The sequence below is a fragment of the Pseudophryne corroboree genome, chromosome 2, assembly GCF_028390025.1.
Source record: "Pseudophryne corroboree isolate aPseCor3 chromosome 2, aPseCor3.hap2, whole genome shotgun sequence".
Taxonomy (NCBI): Eukaryota; Metazoa; Chordata; class Amphibia; order Anura; family Myobatrachidae; genus Pseudophryne; species Pseudophryne corroboree.
This window is the reverse complement of record NC_086445.1, coordinates 576,072,927-576,098,073: the sequence shown is the minus strand read 5'-3', so window position 1 is coordinate 576,098,073 and position 25,147 is coordinate 576,072,927. Positions and strand designations below refer to the sequence as shown.

The 25,147-nt window shown below is 46.5% G+C and overlaps 1 protein-coding gene across 4 annotated transcripts in view; it reads left to right on the top strand.

Moving 5' to 3' along the window:
• The window catches only part of CLSPN (claspin), a 410,714-nt gene that overhangs the window by 83,842 nt on the left and 301,725 nt on the right, over window positions 1-25,147 (top strand). For all 4 annotated transcript variants that reach the window (XM_063954464.1, XM_063954465.1, XM_063954463.1 and 1 more), the window contains exon 4: window positions 17,496-17,636. In XM_063954464.1, coding sequence (XP_063810534.1) covers window positions 17,496-17,636 — 141 coding nt within the window. The remainder of the gene's footprint in view (window positions 1-17,495; window positions 17,637-25,147) is intronic.

Sequence of the window (25,147 nt, the reverse complement as noted above, 5' to 3'; positions counted from 1 at the left end):
GAGGAAAGAAGCTGCACAACACGGCTAGTTCCCAGGAACAGAAGTCCTCCCCGGCTTCCACTAAATCCACCGCATGACGCTGGGGCTCCACAGGCGGAGCTAGGCCCGGTGGGGGCGCGTCTCCGAAATTTCAGCCACAAGTGGGTTCACTCCCAGGTGGATCCCTGGGCGATAGAGATTGTGTCTCAGGGATACAAGCTGGAATTCGAAGAGATGCCCCCTCACCGATACCTCAAATCGGCCCTGCCAGCTTCCCCCTTAGAGAGGGAAATAGTGTTAGCTGCAATTCACAAATTGTATCTTCAGCAGGTGGTGGTCAAGGTTCCCCTCCTTCAACAAGGAAAGGGTTATTATTCGACCATGTTTGTGGTACCGAAACCGGACGGTTCGGTCAGACCCATATTAAATTTAAAATCCCTGAACATATACCTGAAAAGGTTCAAGTTCAAGATGGAATCGCTCAGAGCGGTCATCGCAAGCCTGGAAGGGGGGGATTTTATGGTGTCTAAGGACATAAAGGATGCATACCTTCATGTCCCCATTTATCCACCTCATCAGGCGTACCTCAGATTTGTGGTACAGGATTGTCATTACCAATTCCAGACGTTGCTGTTTGGTCTCTCCACGGCACCGAGAATATTTACCAAGGTAATGGCGGAAATGATGGTGCTCCTGCGAAAGCAAGGGGTCACAATTATCCCATACTTGGACGATCTCCTCATAAAGGCGAGGTCCAGAGAGCAGTTGCTGATCAGCGTAGCACGCTCTCGGGAAGTTACAACAGCACGGCTGGATTCTAAATATTCCAAAGTCGCAGTTGATTCCTACGACTCGTCTGCCCTTCCTGGGCATGATTCTGGACACAGACCAGAAGAAGGTTTATCTCCCGATGGAGAAGGCTCAGGAGCTCATGACAATGGTCAGAGACCTATTTAAAACCAAAACAGGTGTCTGTGCATCACTGCACGCGAGTCCTGGGAAAGATGGTGGCATCATACGAGGCCATTCCCTTCGGCAGGTTCCATGCGAGGACCTTTAAATGGGATCTGTTGGACAAGTGGTCCGGATCACATCTACAGATGCATCGGCTGATCACCCTATCCCCCAGGGCCAGGGTGTCTGTCCTGTGGTGGCTGCAGAGTGCTCACCTTCTAGAGGGCCGCAGATTCGGCATTCAGGACTGGGTCCTGGTGACCACGGATGCAAGCCTCCGAGGGTGGGGGGCAGTCAAACAGGGAAGAAATTTCCAAGGTCTGTGGTCAAGTCAGGAGACTTGCCTTCACATCGATATCCTGGAACTAAGGGCCATATACAACGCCCTAAGTCAAGCGGAGACCCTGCTTCGTGACCAATCGGTGCTGATTCAGTCAGACAACATCACCGCAGTGGCTCATGTAAACTGCCAAGGCGGCACAAGGAGCAGGGTGGCGATGGCGGAAGCCACCAGAATTCTAAGCTGGGCGGAGAATCGCGTAAGAGCACTGTCAGCAGTGTTCATTCCGGGAGTGGACAACTGGGAAGCAGACTTCCTCAGCAGGCACGACCTCCACCCGGGAGAGTGGGGACTTCATCAAGAAGTCTTCATGCAGATTGCAAGGCGGTGGGAACTGCCACAGGTGGACATGATGGCATCCCGCCTCAACAAAAAGCTACAGAGATATTGCGCCAGGTCAAGAGACCCTCAGGCGATAGCTGTAGACGCACTAGTGACACCGTGGGTGTTAGTCGGTTTATGTATTTCCTCCTCTTCCTCTCATACCATAGGTGCTGAGAATCATAAGAAAAAGAGGAGTGAGAACAATACTCATTGTTCCGGATTGGCCAAGAAGGACTTGGTATCCGGATCTGCGAGAAATGCTCACAGAGGACCCATGGCCTCTGCCTCCAAGACAGGACTTGTTGCAACAGGGGCCCTGTCTGTACCAAGACTTTACGCGGCTGCGTTTGACGGCATGGTGGTTGAACGCCGGATCCTAGCAGAAAAAGGCATTCCGGATGAGGTTATTCCTACGCTGATAAAGGCTAGGAAGGACGTGACGGCTAAACATTATCACCGTATATGGCGAAAATATGTTGCTTGGTGTGAGGCCAGGAATGCCCCTACGGAGGAATTTCAGCTGGGCCGTTTCCTTCACTTCCTACAGTCGGGAGTGACTTTGGGCCTGAAATTGGGTTCCATTAAGGTCCAGATTTCGGCTCTATCCATTTTCTTTCAAAAAGAACTGGCTTCTCTTCCTGAAGTCCAGACGTTTGTAAAGGGAGTGCTGCATATTCAGCCCCCTTTTGTGCCTCCAGTGGCACCTTGGGATCTTAACGTGGTGTTGAGTTTCCTGAAGTCGCACTAGTTTGAGCCACTCAAAACCGTGGAGTTAAAATATCTCACGTGGAAGGTGGTAGAGATGAGCGCCTGAAATTTTTCGGGTTTTGTGTTTTGGTTTTGGGTTCGGTTCCGCGGCCGTGTTTTGGGTTCGAACGCGTTTTGGCAAAACCTCACCGAATTTTTTTTGTCGGATTCGGGTGTGTTTTGGATTCGGGTGTTTTTTTCAAAAAACACTAAAAAACAGCTTAAATCATAGAATTTGGGGGTCATTTTGATCCCAAAGTATTATTAACCTCAAAAACCATAATTTACACTCATTTTCAGTCTATTCTGAATACCTCACACCTCACAATATTATTTTTAGTCCTAAAATTTGCACCGAGGTCGCTGTGTGAGTAAGATAAGCGACCCTAGTGGCCGACACAAACACCGGGCCCATCTAGGAGTGGCACTGCAGTGTCACGCAGGATGTCCCTTCCAAAAAACCCTTCCCAAACAGCACATGACGCAAAGAAAAAAAGAGGCGCAATGAGGTAGCTGTGTGAGTAAGATTAGCGACCCTAGTGGCCGACACAAACACCGGGCCCATCTAGGAGTGGCACTGCAGTGTCACGCAGGATGGCCCTTCCAAAAAACCCTCCCCAAACAGCACATGACGCAAAGAAAAAAAGAGGCGCAATGAGGTAGCTGTGTGAGTAAGATTAGCGACCCTAGTGGCCGACACAAACACCGGGCCCATCTAGGAGTGGCACTGCAGTGTCACGCAGGATGTCCCTTCCAAAAAACCCTCCCCAAACAGCACATGACGCAAAGAAAAAAAGAGGCGCAATGAGGTAGCTGTATGAGTAAGATTAGCGACCCTAGTGGCCGACACAAACACCGGGCCCATCTAGGAGTGGCACTGCAGTGTCACGCAGGATGTCCCTTCCAAAAAACCCTCCCCAAACAGCACATGACGCAAACAAAAAAAGAGGCGCAATGAGGTAGCTGTATGAGTAAGATTAGCGACCCTAGTGGCCGACACAAACACCGGGCCCATTTAGGAGTGGCACTGCAGTGTCACGCAGGATGTCCCTTCCAAAAAACCCTCCCCAATCAGCACATGATGCAAAGAAAAAGGTTAGGTGGTATACAATTATGGACGGACTGCCTGCCGAGTGCAGACACAGAGGTAGCCACAGCCGTGAACTACCGTACTGTACTGTGTCTGCTGCTAATATAGACTGGTTGATAAAGAGATGTCGTAGTAGTATGTATGTATAAAGAAGAAAAAAAAACCACGGTTAGGTGGTATACAATTATGGACGGACTGCCTGCCGAGTGCAGACACAGAGGTAGCCACAGCTGTGAACTACCGTACTGTGTCTGCTGCGACTGGATGATAAATGATATAAAAAATATATATATATCACTACTGCAGCCGGACAGGTATATATTATATATTATATAATGACGGACCTGCTGGACACTGTCTGTCAGCAGAATGAGTTTTATTTTTATAGAATAAAAAAAACAACAACACACAAGTGAAGTCACACGACGAGTGTTTAACTTTTTCAGGCAATCACAATATAAGTATACTACTAACTATACTGGTGGTCAGTGTGGTCAGGTCACTGGTCAGTCACACTGGCAGTGGCACTCCTGCAGCAAAAGTGTGCACTGTTTAATTTTAATATAATATTATGTACTCCTGGCTCCTGCTATAACCTATAACTGGCACTGCAGTGCTCCCCAGTCTCCCCCACAATTATAAGCTGTGTGAGCTGAGCAGTCAGACAGATATATAATATATATAGATGATGCAGCACACTGGGCTGAGCCTGAGCAGTGCACACAGATATGGTATGTGACTGAGTCACTGTGTGTATCGCTTTTTTCAGGCAGAGAACGGATATATTAAATAAACTGCACTGTCTGGTGGTCACTCACTAGTAAACTCTCTGCACTCTCTACACTTCTACAGTACTCCTCCTAGTCCTAAGCTCCAGTAAATCTCTCTCTTATAATCTAAATGGAGAGGACGCCAGCCACGTCCTCTCACTATCAATCTCAATGCACGTGTGAAAATGGCGGCGACGCGCGGCTCCTTATATAGAATCCGAGTCTCGCGAGAATCCGACAGCGTCATGATGACGTTCGGGCGCGCTCGGGTTAACCGAGCAAGGCGGGAGGATCCGAGTCTGCTCGGACCCGTGAAAAAAACCATGAAGTTCGGGCGGGTTCGGATTCAGAGAAACCGAACCCGCTCATCTCTAGAAGGTGGTCATGCTATTAGCCTTGACTTCAGCTAGGCGTGTGTCAGAATTAACGGCTTTGTCACATAAAAGCCCCTATCTGTTTTCCATATGGACAGGGCAGAATTGCGGACCCGTCCACAATTTCTGCCAAAAGTGGTGTCATCCTTTCATATGAACCAACCTATTGTGGTGCCTGTGGCTACTCGTGACTTGAAGGATTCCGAGTTACTATATGTGGTCAGGGCTTTGAAGGTTTATGTAGCCAGAACGGCTAGAGTCCGGAAAACTGAGTCGCTGTTTATCCTGTATGCATCCAACAAAAGCTGGTTGCTCCTGCTTCAAAGCAAACTATTGCTCGCTGGATCTATAACACGATTCAGCATGCTCATTCTGCTGCTGGATTGCCGCTACCAAAATCAGTAAAAGCCCACTCCACAAGGAAGGTGGGCTCTTCTTGGGCGGCTGCCCGAGGGGTCTCGGCATTACAGCTGTGCCGAGCAGCTACTTGGTCAGGTTCAAACACTTTTGCAAAGTTCTACAAGTTTGATACCCTGGCTGAGGAGGACCTTGTGTTTGCTCATTCCGTGCTGCAGAGTCATCCGCACTCTCCCGCCCGTTTGGGAGCTTTGGTATAATCCCCATGGTCCTTACGGAGTCCCCAGCATCCACTAGGACGTTAGAGAAAATAAGATTTTACTTACCGGTAAATCTATTTCTCGTAGTCCGTAGTGGATGCTGGGCACCCGTCCCAAGTGCAGACTTCTTCTGCAATACTTGTATATAGTTATTGCTTAAATAAGGGTTATGTTAGGTTGCATCAGGGTTGATCTGATGCTCCGTTGTTGTACATACTGTTAACTGGGTAAGTTTATCACGAGTTATACGGTGTGATTGGTGTGACTGGTATAAGTCTTGCCCTGGATTCCAAAATCCTTTCCTTGTACTGTCAGCTCTTCCGGGCACAGTTTCTCTAACTGAGGTCTGGAGGAGGGACATAGAGGGAGGAGCCAGAGCACACCAGTATCCAAATTCTTTCTTAAAGTGCAAATAAGAAATATACAGGTGCGCGGCCAACAGCAGCAGGTAGGAGGAAGGTCAGTTCCTCAAGACTGAACAGTAAAAGAAAAATGTGTGTACCTGCGCTGGCTGAATAAAGTTAAATTGATAAACTGTCAATATAAAGACAATAATAATAATAATAATAAAAATAATAAAAATAACAATAATAATAATAATGAAAATGGATGGTTTGTTCTATATAAAAAGGTAACAATTTAATAACATATCACATAAGACAATTATTAAAAATGAAGGAATTCCTCTTGCCACTAGGTGGCAGTAAAAACTTGGTTTAGCTTATCTGGACAGCAATAGATAAATTTCATCGTCACTGGATCTCTACTTCTACCTGGCCTCACCCCTACAGCTACATAAAGGACTTGTTCCAAGGCTGATGCTCACCAACGAGGGGATCTGGTAAATACATTTTGAGTACAGTGAATGCGCAGAGGGAAGCTGTCCTAGCCCACAGGAATGGACAATTCTAATATTGGAGACGATGAAATTTATCTATTGCTGTCCAGATAAGCTAAACCAAGTTTTTACTGCCACCTAGTGGCAAGAGGAATTCCTTCATTTTTAATAATTGTCTTATGTGATATGTTATTAAATTGTTACCTTTTTATATAGAACAAACCATCCATTTTCATTATTATTATTATTGTTATTTTTATTATTATTATTGTCTTTATATTGACAGTTTATCAATTGAACTTTATTCAGCCAGCGCAGGTACACACATTTTTCTTTTACTGTTCTTTCTTAAAGTGCCCTGTCTCCTGCGGAGCCCGTCTATTCCCCATGGTCCTTACGGAGTCCCCAGCATCCACTACGGACTACGAGAGATAGATTTACCGGTAAGTAAAATCTTATTATCTAACTTTTGCAGCTCCCCCAGCCAGGAAGGCCTACTCAGGACCTAATCTACAGTCCCTTTGGACTGCCAAGTTCAAGGGCAAGACCAGAGTTTATTCTACAGCCACCAGAGGCGCTAGAGGTATACCACGCAAACCAGCAGCTGCTGGTTCTCGGGAACAGAGATCAAACTCTGCTTCCTCGACACCTTCAGCATGACGGTGGACCGCGATGCCTGGAAGACTTGTAGGTCGGAGCCCGACTAAAGTTTTTCAGTCACATCTGGATAACATCATGCCAGGATCTCTGGGTCATAGATCTTATTTCCCAGGGCTACAGACTGGAGTTTCAGGAGCTCCCACCTCACAGATTATTCAAATCAGGCTTACCAGTTTCACAAAAGGCAAGTATGACCTTACAGGATGCCATTCAAAAACTGGTACAGACTCAGGTCATTGTTCCAGTTCCACCTCATCTCTAAAGCAAGGGATCTTATTCCTACTTATTTTCTCTGACGTCCTAAGTGGATGCTGGGACTCCGTAAGGACCATGGGGAATAGCGGCTCCGCAGGAGACTGGGCACAACTATAAAGAAAGCTTTAGACTACTGGTGTGCACTGGCTCCTCCCATTATGACCCTCCTCCAGACTTCAGTTAGAATCTTGTGCCCGGCTGAGCTGGATGCACACTAGGGGCTCTCCTGATCTCCTAGAAAGAAAGTATATTTTAGGTTTTTTATTTTACAGTGAGATCTCCTGGCAACAGACTCACTGCAGCGAGGGACTAAGGGGAGAAGAAGCGAACCTACCTAACAGGTGGTAGTTTGGGCTTCTTAGGACACCATTAGCTCCAGAGGGATCGACCGCAGGACCCGACCTTGATGTTCGTTCCCAGAGCCGCGCCGCCGTCCCCCTTACAGAGCCAGAAGCATGAAGAGGTCCGGAAAATCGGCGGCAGAAGACTTCGGTCTTCACCAAGGTAGCGCACAGCACTGCAGCTGTGCGCCATTGCTCCTCATGTGCACCGCACACTCCGGTCACTGATGGGTGCAGGGCGCTGGGGGGGGGGGGGGGGGGGTGCGCGCGCCCTGAGGGCAATATTACACACCTTGGCTGACAAATATACACCATATATAGTCCCAGAGGCTATATAGGTGTAAATAAATACCCCTGCCAGAGTTTCAAAAAACGCGGGAGAAGTCCGCCGGAAAAGGGGCGGGGCTAACTCCTTCAGCACACTGGCGCCATTTTTCCCTCACAGCTCCGCTGGAAGGAAGCTCCCTGGCTCTCCCCTGCAGTCTACAAGCTACAGAAGGGTAAAAAAGAGAGGGGGGGCACTAAATTTAGGCGCAATATATATATATATATATATATATATATATATATATAGCAGCTATAAGGGGATATAATTCAGTTAGTCCCTGTATTATATAGCGCTCTGGTGTGTGCTGGCATACTCTGTCTCCCCAAAGGGCTTTGTGGGGTCCTGTACTCTGTCAGAGCGTTCCCTGTGTGTATGCGGTGTGTCGGTACGACTGTGTCGACATGTTTGATGAGGAGGCTTATGTGGAGGCGGAGCAAATGCCTGTAAATGTGATGTCACCCCCTGCGGGGTCGACACCTGAGTGGATGGTTCTGTGGAAGGAATTACGCGACAGTGTCGACTCCTTGCATAAAAGGTTTGACGACATACCTACTAAGGGACAGCCGGCTTCTCAGCCTGTGCCTGCCCAGGCGTCTCAAAAGCCATCAGGGGCTCTAAAACGCCCGCTACCTCAGATGGCAGACACAGATGTCGACACGGATACTGACTCCAGTGTCGACGACTATGAGACTAATGTAGCTTCCAATAGGGCCACACGTTACATGATTGAGGCAATGAAAAATGTGTTGCACATTTCTGATGTTACCCCCGGTACCACAAAAAAGGGTATTATGTTTGGAGAGAAAAAACTACCAGTAGCTTTTCCTCCATCTGAGGAGTTAAATGACGTGTGTGAAGAAGCGTGGGCTTCTCCTGATAAGAAACTGGTAATTTCTAAGAGGTTACTAATGGCGTACCCTTTCCCGCCAGAGGACAGGTCACGCTGGGAAACATCCCCTAGGGTGGATAAAGCGCTCACACGCTTGTCAAAGAAGGTGGCACTACCGTCTCCGGATACGGCCTCCCTGAAGGAATCTGCTGATAGAAAGCAGGAGGCTATCCTCAAGTCTATATATACACACACAGGTGTTATACTGAGGCCAGCTATTGCGTCAGCATGGATGTGCAGTGCTGCAGCTGTGTGGTCAGATTCCCTTTCGGAAAATATTGATACCCTAGACAGGGACACTATATTACTAACCGTAGAGCATATTAAAGACTTATTTTTATACATGAGGGATGCACAGAGGGATATTTGCCGGCTGGCATCCAAAATTAGTGCAATGTCCATTTCTGCTAGGAGAGGGTTATGGACTCGGCAGTGGACAGGAGATGCAGATTCCAAAAGGCACTTGGAAATTCTGCCTTATAAGGGTGAGGAGTTGTTCGGGGATGGTCTCTCGGACCTCGTTTCCACAGCAACAGCTGGGAAGTCTACATTTTTACCCCATGTTCCCTCACAGCCAAAGAAAGCACCGTATTATCAGGTACAGTCCTTTCGGCCCAATAGGGGCAAGCGGGTTAATGGCGCGTCCTTTCTGCCCAGAGGCAGAGGTAGGGGGAAAAAGTTGCAGCATACAGCCAGTTCCCAGGAGCAAAAGTCCTCCCCCGCTTCCTCCAAGTCCACAGCATGACGCTGGGGCTCCACAGGCACGGTGGGGGCCCGTCTCAAATATTTCAGCAATCAGTGGGCTCGCTCACGGGTGGATTCCTGGATCTTTCAAATAGTATCTCAGGGGTACAAGCTGGAATTCGAGACTTCTCCCCCCCGCCGTTTCCTCAAATCTGCCTTACCAACCACTCCCTCAGGCAGGGAGGCAGTGTTACAGGCAATTCACAAGCTGTATTCACAACAGGTGATAGTAAAGGTGCCCCTACTTCAACAAGGACGGGGTTACTATTCCACAATGTTTGTGGCACCGAAACCGGACGGTTCGGTGAGACCCATTTTAAATTTGAAATCCTTGAACACATATATAAAAAAATTCAAGTTCAAGATGGAATCGCTCAGGGCGATTATTGCAAGCCTGGACGAGGGGCATTACATGGTATCACTGGACATCAAGGATGCTTACCTGCATGTCCCCATTTACCATCCTCACCAGGAGTACCTCAGATTTGTGGTACAGGATTGTCATTACCAATTCCAGACGTTGCCGTTCGGTCTATCCACGGCTCCGAGGGTCTTTACCAAGGTAATGGCCGAAATGATGATACTCCTTCGAAAGAAGGGAGTTTTAATTATCCCGTACTTGGACGATCTCCTGATAAAGGCGAGGTCCAGGGAGCAGTTGTTGGTCGGGGTAGCACTATCTCGGGAGGTGCTACAACAGCACGGCTGGGTTCTAAATATTCCAAAGTCACAGCTGATCCCTACGACACGTCTACTGTTCCTGGGGATGGTTCTGGACACAGAACAGAAAAAAGTGTTTCTCCCGGAGGAGAAGGCCAAGGAGCTGTCATCTCTAGTCAGAGGCCTCCTAAAACCAAAACAGGTGTCAGTGCATCACTGCACGCGGATCCTGGGAAAGATGGTAGCTTCCTACGAAGCAATTCCATTCGGCAGGTTCCATGCAAGTACCTTTCAGTGGGACCTATTGGACAAGTGGTCCGGATCGCATCTTCAGATGCATCGGCTGATAACCCTGTCTCCAAGGACCAGGGTTTCTCTGCTGTGGTGGCTGCAGAGTGCTCATCTTCTAGAGGGCCGCAGATTCTGCATACAGGACTGGGTTCTGGTGACCACGGATGCCAGCCTTCGAGGCTGGGGGGCAGTCACACAGGGAAGAAACTTCCAAGGACCTATGGTCAAGTCAGGAAACTTCCCTGCACATAAATATTCTGGAACTGAGAGCCATTTACAATGCCCCTGCTTCAAAACCAGCCGGTACTGATCCAGTCAGACAACATCACGGCGGTCGCCCATGTAAACCGACAGGGCGGCACGAGAAGCAGGACGGCGATGGCAGAAGCCACAAGGATTCTCCGATGGGCGGAAAATCACGTGTTAGCACTGTTCATTCCGGGAGTGGACAACTGGGAAGCAGACTTCCTCAGCAGGCACGACCTCCACCCGGGAGAGTGGGGACTTCATCCAGAAGTCTTCCAAATGATTGTAAACCGTTGGGAAAGGCCACAGGTGGACATGATGGCGTCCTGCCTAAACAAAAAGCTAGAAAGATATTGCGCCAGGTCGAGAGACCCTCAGGCGATATCTGTGGATGCTCTAGTGACACCGTGGGTGTACCGGTCGGTTTATGTGTTCCCTCCTCTTCCTCTCATACCAAAGGTACTGAGGATAATAAGGAGAAGAGGAGTAAGAACTATACTCATTGTTCCGGATTGGCCAAGAAGAGCTTGGTACCCGGAACTTCAAGAAATGATCTCAGAGGACCCATGGCCTCTGTCGCTCAGACAGGACCTGCTACAGCAGGGGCCCTGTCTGTTCCAAGACTTACCGCGGCTGCGTTTGACGGCATGGCGGTTGAACACCGGATCCTGAAGGAAAAGGGCATTCCGGAGGAAGTCATTCCTACGCTGATTAAAGCTAGGAAAGAAGTTACCGCAAACCATTATCACCGCATTTGGCGAAAATATGTTGCGTGGTGTGAGGTCTGGAAGGCCCCAACGGAGGAATTTCAGCTAGGTCGATTTCTGCACTTCCTGCAGTCAGGGGTGACTATGGGCCTAAAATTGAGTTCCATTAAGGTCCAGATTTCGGCTCTATCGATTTTCTTCCAGAGAGAACTGGCTTCACTACCTGAAGTTCAGACTTTTGTTAAGGGAGTGCTGCATATTCAGCCCCCTTTTGTGCCTCCAGTGGCACCTTGGGATCTCAACGTGGTGTTGGATTTCCTAAAGTCACATTGGTTTGAGCCACTAAAAACCGTGGATTTGAAATATCTCACGTGGAAAGTGGTAATGTTGTTGGCCTTGGCTTCGGCCAGGCGTGTGACAGAATTGGCGGCTTTGTCATGTAAAAGCCCTTATCTGATTTTCCATATGGATAGGGCAGAATTGAGGACTCGTCCCCAGTTTCTCCCTAAAGTGGTATCAGCTTTTCATCTGAGCCAACCTATCGTGGTGCCTGCGGCTACTAAAGACTTGGAGGCTTCCAAGTTGTTGGACGTAGTCAGGGCCCTGAAAGTCTGTTTCCAGGACAGCTGGAGTCAGAAAGACTGACTCGCTATTTATCCTGTATGCGCCCAACAAGTTGGGTGCACCTGCTTCAAAGCAGACTATTGCTCGCTGGATCTGTAGTACGATTCAGCTTGCACATTCTGCGGCTGGACTGCCGCATCCTAAATCAGTGAAAGCCCATTCCACGAGGAAGGTGGGCTCTTCTTGGGCGGCTGCCCTAGTGGTCTCTGCTCTACAACTTTGCCGAGCAGCTACTTGGTCGGGGTCAAACACATTTGCAAAATTCTACAAGTTTGACACCCTGGCTGAGGAGGACCTAGAGTTTGCCCATTCGGTGCTGCAGAGTCATCCGCACTCTCCCGCCCGTATGGGAGCTTTGGTATTATCCCCATGGTCCTTACGGAGTCCCAGCATCCACTTAGGACGTCAGAGAAAATAAGAATTTACTCACCGGTAATTCTATTTCTCGTAGTCCGTAGTGGATGCTGGGCGCCCATCTCAAGTGCGGATTGTCTGCAATACTTGTATATAGTTATTGTTTAACTAAAGGGTTATTGTTGAGCCATCTGTTGAGAGGCTCAGTTGTTATCATACTGTTAACTGGGTATTGTATCACGAGTTATACAGTGTGATTGGTGTGGCTGGTATGAGTCTTACCCAGGATTCAAAATCCTTCCTTATTGTGTCAGCTCTTCCGGGCACAGTATCCTAACTGAAGTCTGGAGGAGGGTCATAGTGGGAGGAGCCAGTGCACACCAGTAGTCTAAAGCTTTCTTTATAGTTGTGCCCAGTCTCCTGCGGAGCCGCTGTTCCCCGTGGTCCTTACGGAGTCCCAGCATCCACTACGGACTACGAGAAATAGAATTACCGGTGAGTAAATTCTTATTTGTAGTACCGAAACCGGACGGTTCGGTAAGGCCAATTTTAAATCTAAAATCTTTGATCTCGTACTTGCGAGTGTTCAAAATCAAGATGGAGTCTCTGAGAGCGGTGATCTCAGGTCTGGAGGATTGGGAATTCCTAGTGTCTCTGGATATCAAGGATGCGTACCTTCACATACCGATCTGGCCGCCTCACCAGGCTTATCTACTGTTTGCACTGCAGGACTGTCACTACCAGTTCCAGGCCCTGCCATTTGGTCTCTCCACGGCACCAAGGGTGTTCGCCAAGGTGATGGTAGAGATGATGTTTCTCCTTCGCAAGCAGGGAGTGAACATAATTCCGTACCTGGACAATCTTCTGATAAAGGCACCGTCCAGGGAAAGGTTGTTGGACAGCATTGGTCTCACAACCAAACTACTCCTGGTTCACGGATGGAGTCTAAATCTTCCTAAATCTCACTTAGAGCCAACTTGGAGGCTCCCATTTCTGGGAATGATACTGGACACAGTCGCAGGAAGTTTTTCTTACGTTGGAAAAGACATTGATAATCCAGTTGATTTGGTTCTGGATGTCCTGAAGCCAACCTGAATATCAGTGCATCTATGCATTCGCCTTCTAGGGAAAATGTTGTCCTCTTACTAGGCTCTTCAGTACGGCAGGTTTCATGCAATACCCTTCTAGCTCGATCTGTTGGACAAATAGTCCGGATCACATCATTACATGCACCAGAGGATCTGTCTGTCGCCAAAGGCCAGGATCTCCCTTCTGTGGTGGCTACAGACTTCTCACCTAATCGAGGGCAACGGTTCGGGATTCAGAATTAGAATCTGCTAACCACAGACGCAAACCTCAGAGGTTGGGGAACAGTCACCCAGAGGGTGCAGTTTCAAGGAAGATGGTCAAGTCAGGAAGTCGTCCTTCCAATCAACATTCTGGAACTCAGGGCTATATACAGCGCCCTTCTGCAGGCCTCATATCTTCAAGATCGGACCATTCAGGTTCAGTCGGACAATGTGACGGCAGCGACGTACATAAACCGACAGGGCGTAACGAAAAGCAGAGCAGCAATGTCAAAGGTATCGAGAATTCTCCTCTGGGCAGAAAAACACGCTGTGGCGCTGTCAGTGGTCTTCAGTCAGGGAGTAGACAAATGGGAAGCAGACTTCCTCAGCAGACACTACATGCACCCAGGGGAGTGGAGCCTTCACCCATAGGTGTTCAGGTGCTTGACACGTCGGTGGGGATGTCCACAAATCGACCATGATGGCCTCTCGTCTCAACAAGAAGCTCAAGCGGTGGTATTCCAGGTCGAGAGACCCACAGGCAGTGGACGCTCTGACAACTCCATGGGTCTATCAGATGGTGTACATGTTCCTTCCACTTACGCTGATCCCAAGAATACCAAGAAGAATAAAACAGGAAAAGGTTCAAGCAATTTTCATTGCTCCGGACGTTTCCTGTTTTTACTGCAGTCGGGTGTGGATGTGAGCCTGCGTCTGCGCTCCATAACAGTCCAGATTGCGGCTTTGTCCATTTTCTTTCAGAAACAAATTGCTTCTCTCCCTGAGGTCCAGACGTTATTGAAAGGGGTTCTGCATATCCAGCCTCCTTTTGTGCCTCCTACGGCACCTTGGGATCTCAATTTGGTGCTGCAGTTCCTTCAAACGGACTGGTTTGAACTTTTACAGGAGGTAGACGTAAAATGTCTTACGTGGAAGACCGTCACACTGTTGGCCTTGGCTTCAGCAAGACGTGTATCGGAGCTGGGGGCTTTGTCTCACAAGAGGCCCCTATATTTTTCCATAAGGACAGAGCTGAACTCAGGACTCGTCTGCAATTTCTTCCTAAGGTGGTGTCTGCGTTTCACATCAACCAACCCATTGTGGTTTAGGTTGTTACCGAGACCTCTGTTACTTCAAAGTCTTTGGATGTTGTGAGGGCTTTGAAGGTGTATGTGAAGAGAACCGCTTGTCACAGGAAATCAGACTCGCTGTTCGTTCTTTACGATCCCAATAAGATTGGGTGTCCTACTTCAAAGCAGTCAGTTGCGCACTGGATCAGTTTTAATATCCAGCATGCTTATTCCACGGCAGGATTGCCGGTTCCTAAGTCTGTACAGGCCCACTCGACCTAGGTCGGTGGGCTCTACTTGGGCGGCTGCCGGGGGTGTCTCGGCCTTACAGCTCTGCCGAGCAGCTACTTGGTCAGGTTCGAACACGTTTGCAAAGTTCTACAAGTTTGATACTTTGGCCTCTGAGGACCTTCAGTTTGGTCAATCAGTTCTGCAGGAACCTCGGTACTCTCCCACCCAGTTTGGGAGCTTTGGTACTTCCCCATGGTACTAAATGGATCCCCAGTATCCTCTAGGACAGAGGTTCTCAAACTCTGTCCTCGGGGGCCCACACAGTGCATGTTTTGCAGGTCTCCTCACAGAATCGCAAGTGAAATAATTAGCTCCACCTGTAGACCTTTTAAAATGTGATAAAGCTAAATATTTATCTTACTTAAAACCCTTTAAGAGGCCTAAGAACACTGTACGCTATTGACGTCTGGAGTACCGTAAGGGTACGCACGTTGCGTAACAATCGCTTAGCCGTAGTCGAGACGCTCACGCGTTACGTTTGCTCACGGCCAAGAGATCACAGGCAGGCCCGCTATTGGTTGCCGACTAACGTTATGGTTCGCTATAGCGTAGCGGACGCTCGGGACCACGAGGAGATCACCAGCGGCGCAGACGCTCACACTGTTAAACCTTTACATGTAAACCATGAACAATGTATTATACAGAAAAACCTTAGTGTAATGGTGGGGTGTAGATGCAACACAATGTAACCTTATTAACTTAAAGCTGTTCGAGCGTCTCCGACGCTCTGAGAATACTTAACACTATAAGAAATACACAAATACCGGGCTTAGGGTCTAACGCCTTATATGAATGTTATACTTGCAAAAGAATAATACAATACAAGTCATACACTACCAATATAACATAGACTAACTAACCAGATAACTACACAGGAAATACAATACAATACAAGTACGTTTAAGGGAAAATGAGAGAAAGAGGAGAAGAGAGAGAGAGAGAGATATGGCCCACAATACCAATAAAGACAATATGATTGCGGAGAAAACTTACGCTCAAGGGAAACAATCGCATGCACCTCTGGATATCCAGCTCCCGATTATCAGCAATGAGAACCGTTGAAGAGTGAGAGCTGGATATGATCGTCTTGTCTATTTATGCCCCACACACAATACAATTCAATGGTCCCTACAATCTCATTGTTCATTGGACACAGGAATTCGTCTTCGCATTATAACAAAAGGTCATAGGTTGATTCATACAGGTGGGCTGTGACTATTTCCAACTGCTCAGGTGGGTGGGAAACTAGGTTTTCCCGCCGCATGGATAAGTAAGTGCAAATAATAGTAAAAGTACATAAACTTCTTATGTCCATAACTATTCGCACGAGCGATTAATCTGCTTCAAACCAACACCGGAATATTGCTAATTAAATACTCTTCCGATGGATACTAAACACCACTGTATAACCCTTGTCTGACCCTTCGTATCAAACAAAGAGGGATCTCTCTGTCTATGAACATGCTACCTTAACTAAACTTTCAGATTCTATCAAAGGGACCATAATCTACAAAATACATTATATAGTTAAAATATGTTACGAACGAGTCGCCCGCCAGACGCACATAAACTTTACCGTAAATGCGCACACTGTGCGCCCGCGGGTGCACGCAACAGCGAGTATGCGCACGCACGGCAGGGCTCATGAACGTGCAACAGGCACTCGCATGAGGTGCAAATATGGCAGTGTGTAGCGTGATATTTTTCTGACTTTGACAAATGTGTCGGTGAGTAATTAATACACCTGTGCACCTGCTGGGTTACCTGCAAAACATGCACTGTGTGGGCTCCCGAGGACCGAGTTTGAGAACCTCTGCTCTAGGATGTAAGAGAAAATAGGATTTTAATTACCTACCGGTAAATCCTTTTCTCGTAGTCCGTAGAGGATGCTTTGTTCTTCCTGCACTGTTACTTGGTTAAGTGTTCTGGTTTGTTAAGCTGTTGCAGTTCCTTTTTCAGGTTTGGTTAGCATCACTTTCCTCTTGTTTTGTGTGTGCTGGTTCAGAATCTCACCACTATCCTTTTTATCCTTCTCTCAAAGTATGTCCGTCTCCTCGGGCACAGTTTCCTTGACTGAATCTGGTAGGAGGAGCATAGAGGGAGGAGCCAGCCCACACTATCAAATTCTTAGTGACCATGGCTCATAGTGGACCCGTCTGTACCCCATGGTACTAAATGGTCCCCGGTATCCTCTACGGAGTACGAGAAAAGGGTTTTACCTGTAGGTAATTAAAATCCTATTTTTACTTTGATAAAGAACCTGATGGCGCTACACTAAAACATTAGTTTTTCACCAGTGGTTCCCAAACTTTTTTTTTTTTAAATCACTGCACCATTGAGTATCAGATTTTTTTTTTTTTTTATTTATTTGTTTTTTTCACGGCACCCCTAGGCCAAACGTTTCTTATTGGTGAAGTTAGAAAAATGACATTAAATTGTATTTATATGTCATGCTTAGGCTCAGTTATGTGGCGAAGGACAGGATTTGCTTCTGTTTGTCCATGTATTTTATGGTTAGCAGCCACCAGCACTAGTTTTGCGTATTACATTAACCATAAAAATTTTGAACTGATCCTGAATTTCCAATCCAAGGCACCCCTGCAAGTGTCCCAAGACACCCCAGGGTGCCACGGCACACCGTATGGGAACTACTGCTCTACACAATGTTCTTCTACAAAAATGTTTGTGCGTTTTTGTTTTTCTCTCTACTCAGATGGAAGAATTCCCTCCTTTAAATGACAGTGGCTGCTTACTAGCAGATGGGGATCTATTTGATAAAGATTCAGGGAGTGATGCTGAAGAGGAGTCCTTAGATATTATTCGTGCCAGTGTGAAAGACAAATTTAAGAGTAATGTAAGTATTACTGGAGAGGAACAGTATATAATGCACGTGTTGTCTATAAGTGAATTAATTTTGTAAACCTATTTTTAATGTCCCTACCAGCATTGGCAACTCCATTTGCTGGAAATGGTAGCAACATACTGAACTTCAAGAAAAAAAGAACTGAAGAATTAAGTTTTTTAGAATCCTTTTTCTCTTTAAGTTGTACAGGTTCAGTATCCCAAATCCAAATATTCCAAAATATGGAATTTTTGGAGTGAGACTGATATAGTGAAACCTTTTTTTCTGATAGCTCAATGTACACAAACTTTGTTTAATTAACGGTTATTAAAAATTTGTATTAAATTACCTTCAGGCTGTGTGTGTAAGGTGTATATGAAACATAAATGCATGCTGTGGTTAGACTTGGTTCTCATCGCCATGATATCTTATTATGGTATGCAATTATTCAAAATTTCTGTAAAATCCCATATCCAAAATACTTCTGGTCCCAAGCATTTTGGATATGGGATACTTTTACCTGTTTTTAGAATAAAAAAAACAAAACCCTGTATAGCCTAAACTAGTTTATAATAAGGTGGAAAAATTCACTGTTCTCTTGAAGAGTTAATGAACATGTGAATAATGTCCTACATGCAGACCTGGAATTTGAACACTGAATAAGCGTGTAGTGATTTGGAAGGGTAAGAGCTGTCACCACAGTGATTAAACCCTGCCAGTTAAGTGTGGAGCTTGCATGCCATTGTCCCTATAATGCCATTATGTGGTCTTTGAACACTGAGAGTATCCATCCTGTTAAAAAGCCCTGTCGCAAATAAGTCGTTTCGTAAGTGTGGTAAATTTCTATGATATGGCACTACAATCCCTTTGACTGGAACGTTAATGGGGACTCCAGATCCTGTGTTGAAGACTGTTTTTGGATAAACTAAACGAAGGCGACCCTGCACTGAAGACGACGCGTTCTCCAGAAACCCAGTAGAGCTCACCACTTCGGATGTGATAGCAAAAATCCATGGTACTGTTATGGAAGATCACCAAGTGAAGGTACATGACATGGCTGAATCTGTAGACATCTCGACAGAATGAGTGCACAACAGTCTGCGTGAAAAATGACAAATGAAAAAGCTTTGTGCATGATTGGTGCTGCAATTGCTGACGTGAAACGGACGTTTCAGTGCAGTGTTTGGTGATGTTTAAGCCCAATTCACAGGATTTTTGACATCGATTCGTGACTGTGGACGAAACTTGGATCCGCCACTACACTCTTGGTTTGAAGAAGCAGTCAAAACACTGAACAATGCTAGGTGAAAGTGTGCCGAAGAAGTCAGACTGTTTTATTTATTGGAAAGGTGATGGCTACTGTCTTTTTGGGATTCCAAAGGAATTATCACACTTGGAAAAGGGTAAAATAAAAACAGAAGAGTGGAAAAAGGTAGCAGATCTGGCGCTAGAGTGAGTTGCCTGATCAACAGCAGCTGAAAAACAGGGATAGTTGGCCCTTTTTAAACAAGATAAACGTGTAGAAATTTAACAGTGCTTTCAGCTGGGGAAGGTATAAAACAATTGAAATATTTATTTATACAATAAAGAAGAAATTAATAAAATGACACTTCATAAAAATGTTACTGTTGCAACAGAAAACTTTAAATCATCTTTAAATCAAACTTAATCACTTTAAATCATGGGAAAAAATAGCACTGCTGTGTTATTAGCCCAGTGCTTATGCTGGGATTGTATTTAATGTCCTGGGAGATTTGCCACAGTCCTAAGGAGGTAAGCACTTGTCGTTAATTACCAGTTCACTCTTGTGAACGATCCTCTAATAAAGGTCGTAGTCCTTATGTATAGGAGGAACTTTCGTGTTGCGTGGTAGCTTGAGCTGCTTTCAGTAATTTACTTGTTTAACGCAGACCACAGCAAGATCCCGGCTGTAAGGCTCCAGTCAGCGTCAGTTAGATGAATGAGCTCCCAATGTTGGACTTCTAGACTGGTCTCCACTTTCACAGATGCCTAGTCTTTAAACCAATGCGTTTTTCTGCATGTGCAGCTTTGTCAAGCAGAAGAGTACTACGCAACTTTATTTCAATTGTTTGAAAGAAGAGCTGAAAAAAAAAAGGCAAAGATTGGCATGCAAAAAAAGTGCTCTTTCACCAAGGTAATGTGCCGTTCCACAAGTCAACTGTCGCAATAGCAAAATTGCAAGAATATGTTTTCGAACTGATTGCCCATCCCCCCCTGTTCTCCTGTTTTGGCCTGTTGCGACCTCCTATTGCCAAATTTAAAAATCAATCCCTGTGGGAAGAAATTCTCGTTGAATGAGTAAATCATTGACTCCGACAATGAATATTTGGCAGGCTGTGAGACACCCTACTTTTCTGATGGTATTAAAAATTGGAAATTCTCTGGACCCAAGTACATCACCCTCAAGGGAGACTATCTCAAGACATAAAGGCAATCCCCCCCCTCCCCCCCCCCCAAAAAAATTTTTTTTTACTTCTTTTTTTTTTTTTACCACACTTCTCAAATGATGGTATACCTGCAGCCACTACGCCACATTAAATGCTAGGTAAATTTTCTAGGTTTAAATGCCAGAAGACTTAGAATTATTGGACATTGTACTCACTTATGTGAAGTTCAGACATCTTTATGAGTGTTGCCAGTAGCAACAGCATACTAACATATTTAATGTTTATCAGGAATGGTAACGGGCAACCTCTCAGAGTTCAAATCCCAGTGATGAACTGGAAGTTGTTTTGCTTGTGCTACTCATAAAGACCTGACCCTCCAGAGAACCTAAACTATTGTTCCTGACCCAAAAGTAGAATACACCATTTCTAGACGTGACCTATTCCTCCCATGGAAATCCTACATAGTGCGCCCAAGACTGCAGCCTTACCCTGCTACCTTTTGTGGATGGCTCTCTGATTGCTCTACTTTCCTTTTGGCTTTCCACCAAAAGGACCGGAAGGTGGGAACTGGCTTTTAAAAAAACACAGCCAATAATTTTTTTTCAAAAGGAACGCTATCTTACTTAAATCAGGGGAGGTACATACGTACACAGATGCTTACAGGTGTGCCCACTTACATCTAGCCTCCCTGCACGTTAAACAGCCCTTCTAGTCACACCATGCTTTGGCGTGACTCGGTAGCATCTTTTTGTGAAACCTTTTTCCATTAAAATGCGTCTTATTTACAGACTACTTCTGGCCAGACGTCTTTGAACAGTAGGTCGGTGTACTTGGGTACCGCCGGGGGGGGTTGAAATGGCAATGCATTAGGAATGAAATTGCTCCCTGGTGCTTTAGTGTGGGAGCAGAAGAGCTGTGTCCCCAACTAGCCACCCTGGGTCTTTCTGCTAAAGATAGCTTCCCCGCTTACCTGGTCACCACCGTCCAACTGCAACTCCCTCCTGCTGTAGTCGTTGTGGAGAAAAGATGTTAGTTTTTACTGTAGGTTCCCCTTCTTAATTTACCAGTTTGTGGGGGGGGGAAATATATATATATGTACGTACGTACGTACGTACGTACGTACGTACGTACGTACGTACGTACGTACGTGTGCAAAGTACAACCGTCACTCAGTGCTGGGGTTGTTTTCATGGGTGCCTTCAGTAATGATAACGATAGCGGATACAGAGTCCTGTGGCACTCGCAAAATGTAGTAAGAACAATTTTTTACTAAATTGCATCCATGGTAAATATGCCTAGAACGCCCAACGTTTCGGTGCACCGTTTTCAAGGCAGGCATTAGTGATAGAGAACAATTAAGACAAACAAACCCATCTTACCTAAATAGGTAGGAGTCATCTCGCCGCGGGAGAGCCGGGTCCAGCGGGCGCTTCCGTCTGCAGCGGCTAGCCTTGGTTGCCCCGGCAACCCGTCAACGCTGTGGCTGTCAGGTTACCATGATGCCGCTGAGTGTTCTCCCAGGCCCTCCAGGCAGCGATCTGTACATCATCCTGTCAGCATATAGCAATAAACATGGCATATGCATATTAAAGGGTCATTACTCCATTAAATATAACAACAACAATATGTTATATGACGGGTAGATGTCAGAAATGGATCACTTGTATGAAAACTAAAATAAACGAGCACACGTGAAAAAAACAAACAGGCAGACTTGTAGCTGTGTAGATGCCAGGCACCATCTCATTACCTGTAGAGAAAGGAACCAGTATTATGATGTAACAATTAGTGTTATATGCAACAAAGACCTAAAACTATGTTCCTAAATATGACATGCTCTTAAAGCATAAGGCTATATCAATCAAGCACTATACATTAGTGGTTAAAAGTCCTTGTAAGATTGCTGATCACATAAATATGTACACTCTATGTGTTCATATTACTAAATGTAGGACTACATAGTATTTATTAGTGGTCAGAGTCCTCCAAACACAGTCCAATTTTGACGTTTATTCATGCCAAACGGGGATACCGTGTTAAGGGTGTGAATCCACCTGCTTTTACATCTGAGTAGTCTTCCATCACGATCCCCTCCTCTTAGCGTTAATGGAATATGGTCAATTAGAATATGTTTCAATTCAGCCAGAGTGTGGCCCGCCTGTAGAAAGTGGCGTGCCACTGGCTGATCAGCCACCTTGGATTTAAGTGCTTTATTAATTGAGGAGTGATGGAGGGCCATACTTTCTTGAACAGTGTGGATGGTTTTGCCCACGTAATATAAATTACATGGGAACATGATGATGATGTATACGACGTGTGTTGACAAACAGGATAATGCATGTTTGATCGTAAAAATGCGGACCGTTTGTGGGTGTTTAAATACACTGCCCATGATCATATGGGAGCAAGTGGTGCAACGAGGGCACCTGTAAGGGTTCCACTTGTGATTTCTTAAAGCCCGTAATGTCCGCATGGACGACCATATCCCGGATATTTCTACCCCTGGTGTAACAGGCCATAGGGCGCTTCTGTCTAAAGCACTGTAGATCTTTGTCTGACGCAACAATCTGCCATAATGCATGGCTTGCTCGTTGTACAACCTGACACGATGTTGTGAAAGCCATCTTCCAAGGTATTGCTACATCTCTGTTGCGTTCTTTCGGTTGCAGTAATTGGTCTCTGCCTATGGACAGGACTTCCTGCTTCTGTTGTCTCAGAAGGTTAAGATTGTAGCCTCGTGCTACAAACCTAGCAATGATGTTATCTATGCCCGTGGCTGCAGTGATGGGGTTATCGGCAATTCGTGCCTCCCTCATCATTTGAGATTTCGGTAAGCCACGTTTAAGAGGTTTAGGATGGTAACTTGATGCCAGTAGGAAAGTATTTCTGTCCGTCGGCTTGGAATATGCTTCAGTATGTAGTTTGTTGGAAGTGAGTGAGACCAAAACGTCCAAATAGTGAATTGAGGTGGGACTATATTGGAAGGTGACTTTAATGGTGGAATTCCGATTGTTTATCCCCTCAATCATACGGCAGTGATTCTTCACTGCCTGTCCATATAATGAACAGGTCGTCAATGTAACGCATGTAGCATTTAATGTGCTGCAAGTGTTCGTCATAGTTGAAAAACATCTGTGTTTCTTCTTGGAACATGAAAATGTTCGCATAGATTGGCGCCACGTTACTGTCCATAGCGCAACCTGACAGATGCCGGTAGAACTGGCCGTCGTAGATAAAATAGTTCTTTGTAAGAGTTAGTTCTAGGAGCTTCATGAATAACTCAATCTCCAGGTCAGTAATAGATTGAGTCTCATAGAACCGCCTTACTGCCGCCAGTCCTTTTTGGTGAGGAATGGACGTATACAGACTACAGTGTACACAGAATGCTGTCATGTGGAATCTCGCCGATGTGTGATAGCCGTTGTAAAAAAACAGGTAGTATCCTTAATTTCTCTAACGTCCTAGAGGATGCTGGGGACTCCGTAAGGACTATGGGGAGAGACGGGCTCCGCAGGAGACATGGGCACTTTAAGAAAGAATTTAGTTCCTGGTGTGCACTGGCTCCTTCCTCTCTGCCCCTCCTCCAGACCTCAGTTTGATTCTGTGCCCAGAGGAGCTGGGTGCTTTTCAGTGAGCTCTCCTGAGTTTGCTGATAGAAAGTTTTTTTTGTTTGTTTTTTTATTTTCAGGGAACTCTGCTGCATTGTGGGACTGAGGGGAGAGAAGCAGCCCTACTCTCTGAAGCTAGGTCCTGCTTCTTAGGCTACTGGACACCATTAGCTCCAGAGGGATCGGTACGCAGGATCTCACCCTCGCCGTCCGTCCCAGAGCCGCGCCGCCGTCCCCCTCGCAGAGCCGGAAGACTGAAGCCGGGTGAGTATGAGAAGCAAGAAGGCTTCACAGGCGGCAAAAGACTTCGTGATCTTCACTGGATCTTCACTGGATCTTAACTGGAGGTAACACACAGCACTGCAGCTGTGCGCCATTGCTCCACACACCTACACATTCTCCGGTCACTGTTAGGGTGCAGGGGGGGGGGCGCACCCTGGGCAGCATTTGGGACCTCATTCTGGCAAATGAACACATATATACAGCTGGGCACTGTATATATGTAGGAGCCCCCGCCAAAGAAATAAAATGTAAGCGGGACAGAAGCCAGCCGCCGAGGGGGGCGGGGCTTCTCCCTCAGCACTCACCAGCGCCATTTTTTTCCACAGCACGCTGAGAGGAAGCTCCCCAGGCTCTCCCCTGCTGATACACGGTAGAAGAGGGTTGAAAAGAGAGGGGGGGCACATAATTAGGCGCATAAAAGTATATAAACAGCAGCTACTGGGTTAACATTAAGTTACTGTGTTATTCCTGGGTTATATAGCGCTGGGGTGTGTACTGGCATACTCTCTCTCCGTCTCTCCAAAGGGCCTCTTCGGGGAACTGTCTTCAGAAAGGACATTCCCTGTGTGTGTGGTGTGTCGGTACGCTTGTGTCGACATGTCTGATGTGGAAGGCTATGTGGGAGAGGAGCGGGAGCAAATGAATGTGGTGTCTCCGCCGACTGCGCCGACACCTGATTGGATGGATATGTGGATCTTTGCATAAAAGATTAGACAAGGCTGATGCATTGGGACAGGCAGGGTCTCAACGCTTGCCTGATCCTATGTCGCAGGGACCGTCTGGGTCTCATAAGCGCCCACTATCCAAAATTGTTGACACAGATACCGACATGGATTCGGACTCCAGTGTCGATTACGATAATGCAAAGTTACAGCCAAAGTTGGCTAAATCACTCCGATATATGATTATAGCAATTAAGGAAGTTTTGCATATCACAGAGGGAAATCCCTGTCCTTGACACAAGGGTTTATATGTATAAGGGAAAGAAACCTGAGGTAACTTTTCCCCCCTCACACGAACTGAATGAGTTATGTGAAAAAGCTTGGGAATCTCCAGATAAAAAACTGCAGATTTCCAAACGGATTCTTATGGCGTATCCTTTCCCGCCAACGGACAGGTTACGATGGGAATCCTCCCCTAGGGTGGACAAAGCTTTAACACGCTTATCCAAAAAGGTAGCCCTGCCGTCCCAGGATATGGCTACCCTCAAGGATGCTGCTGATCG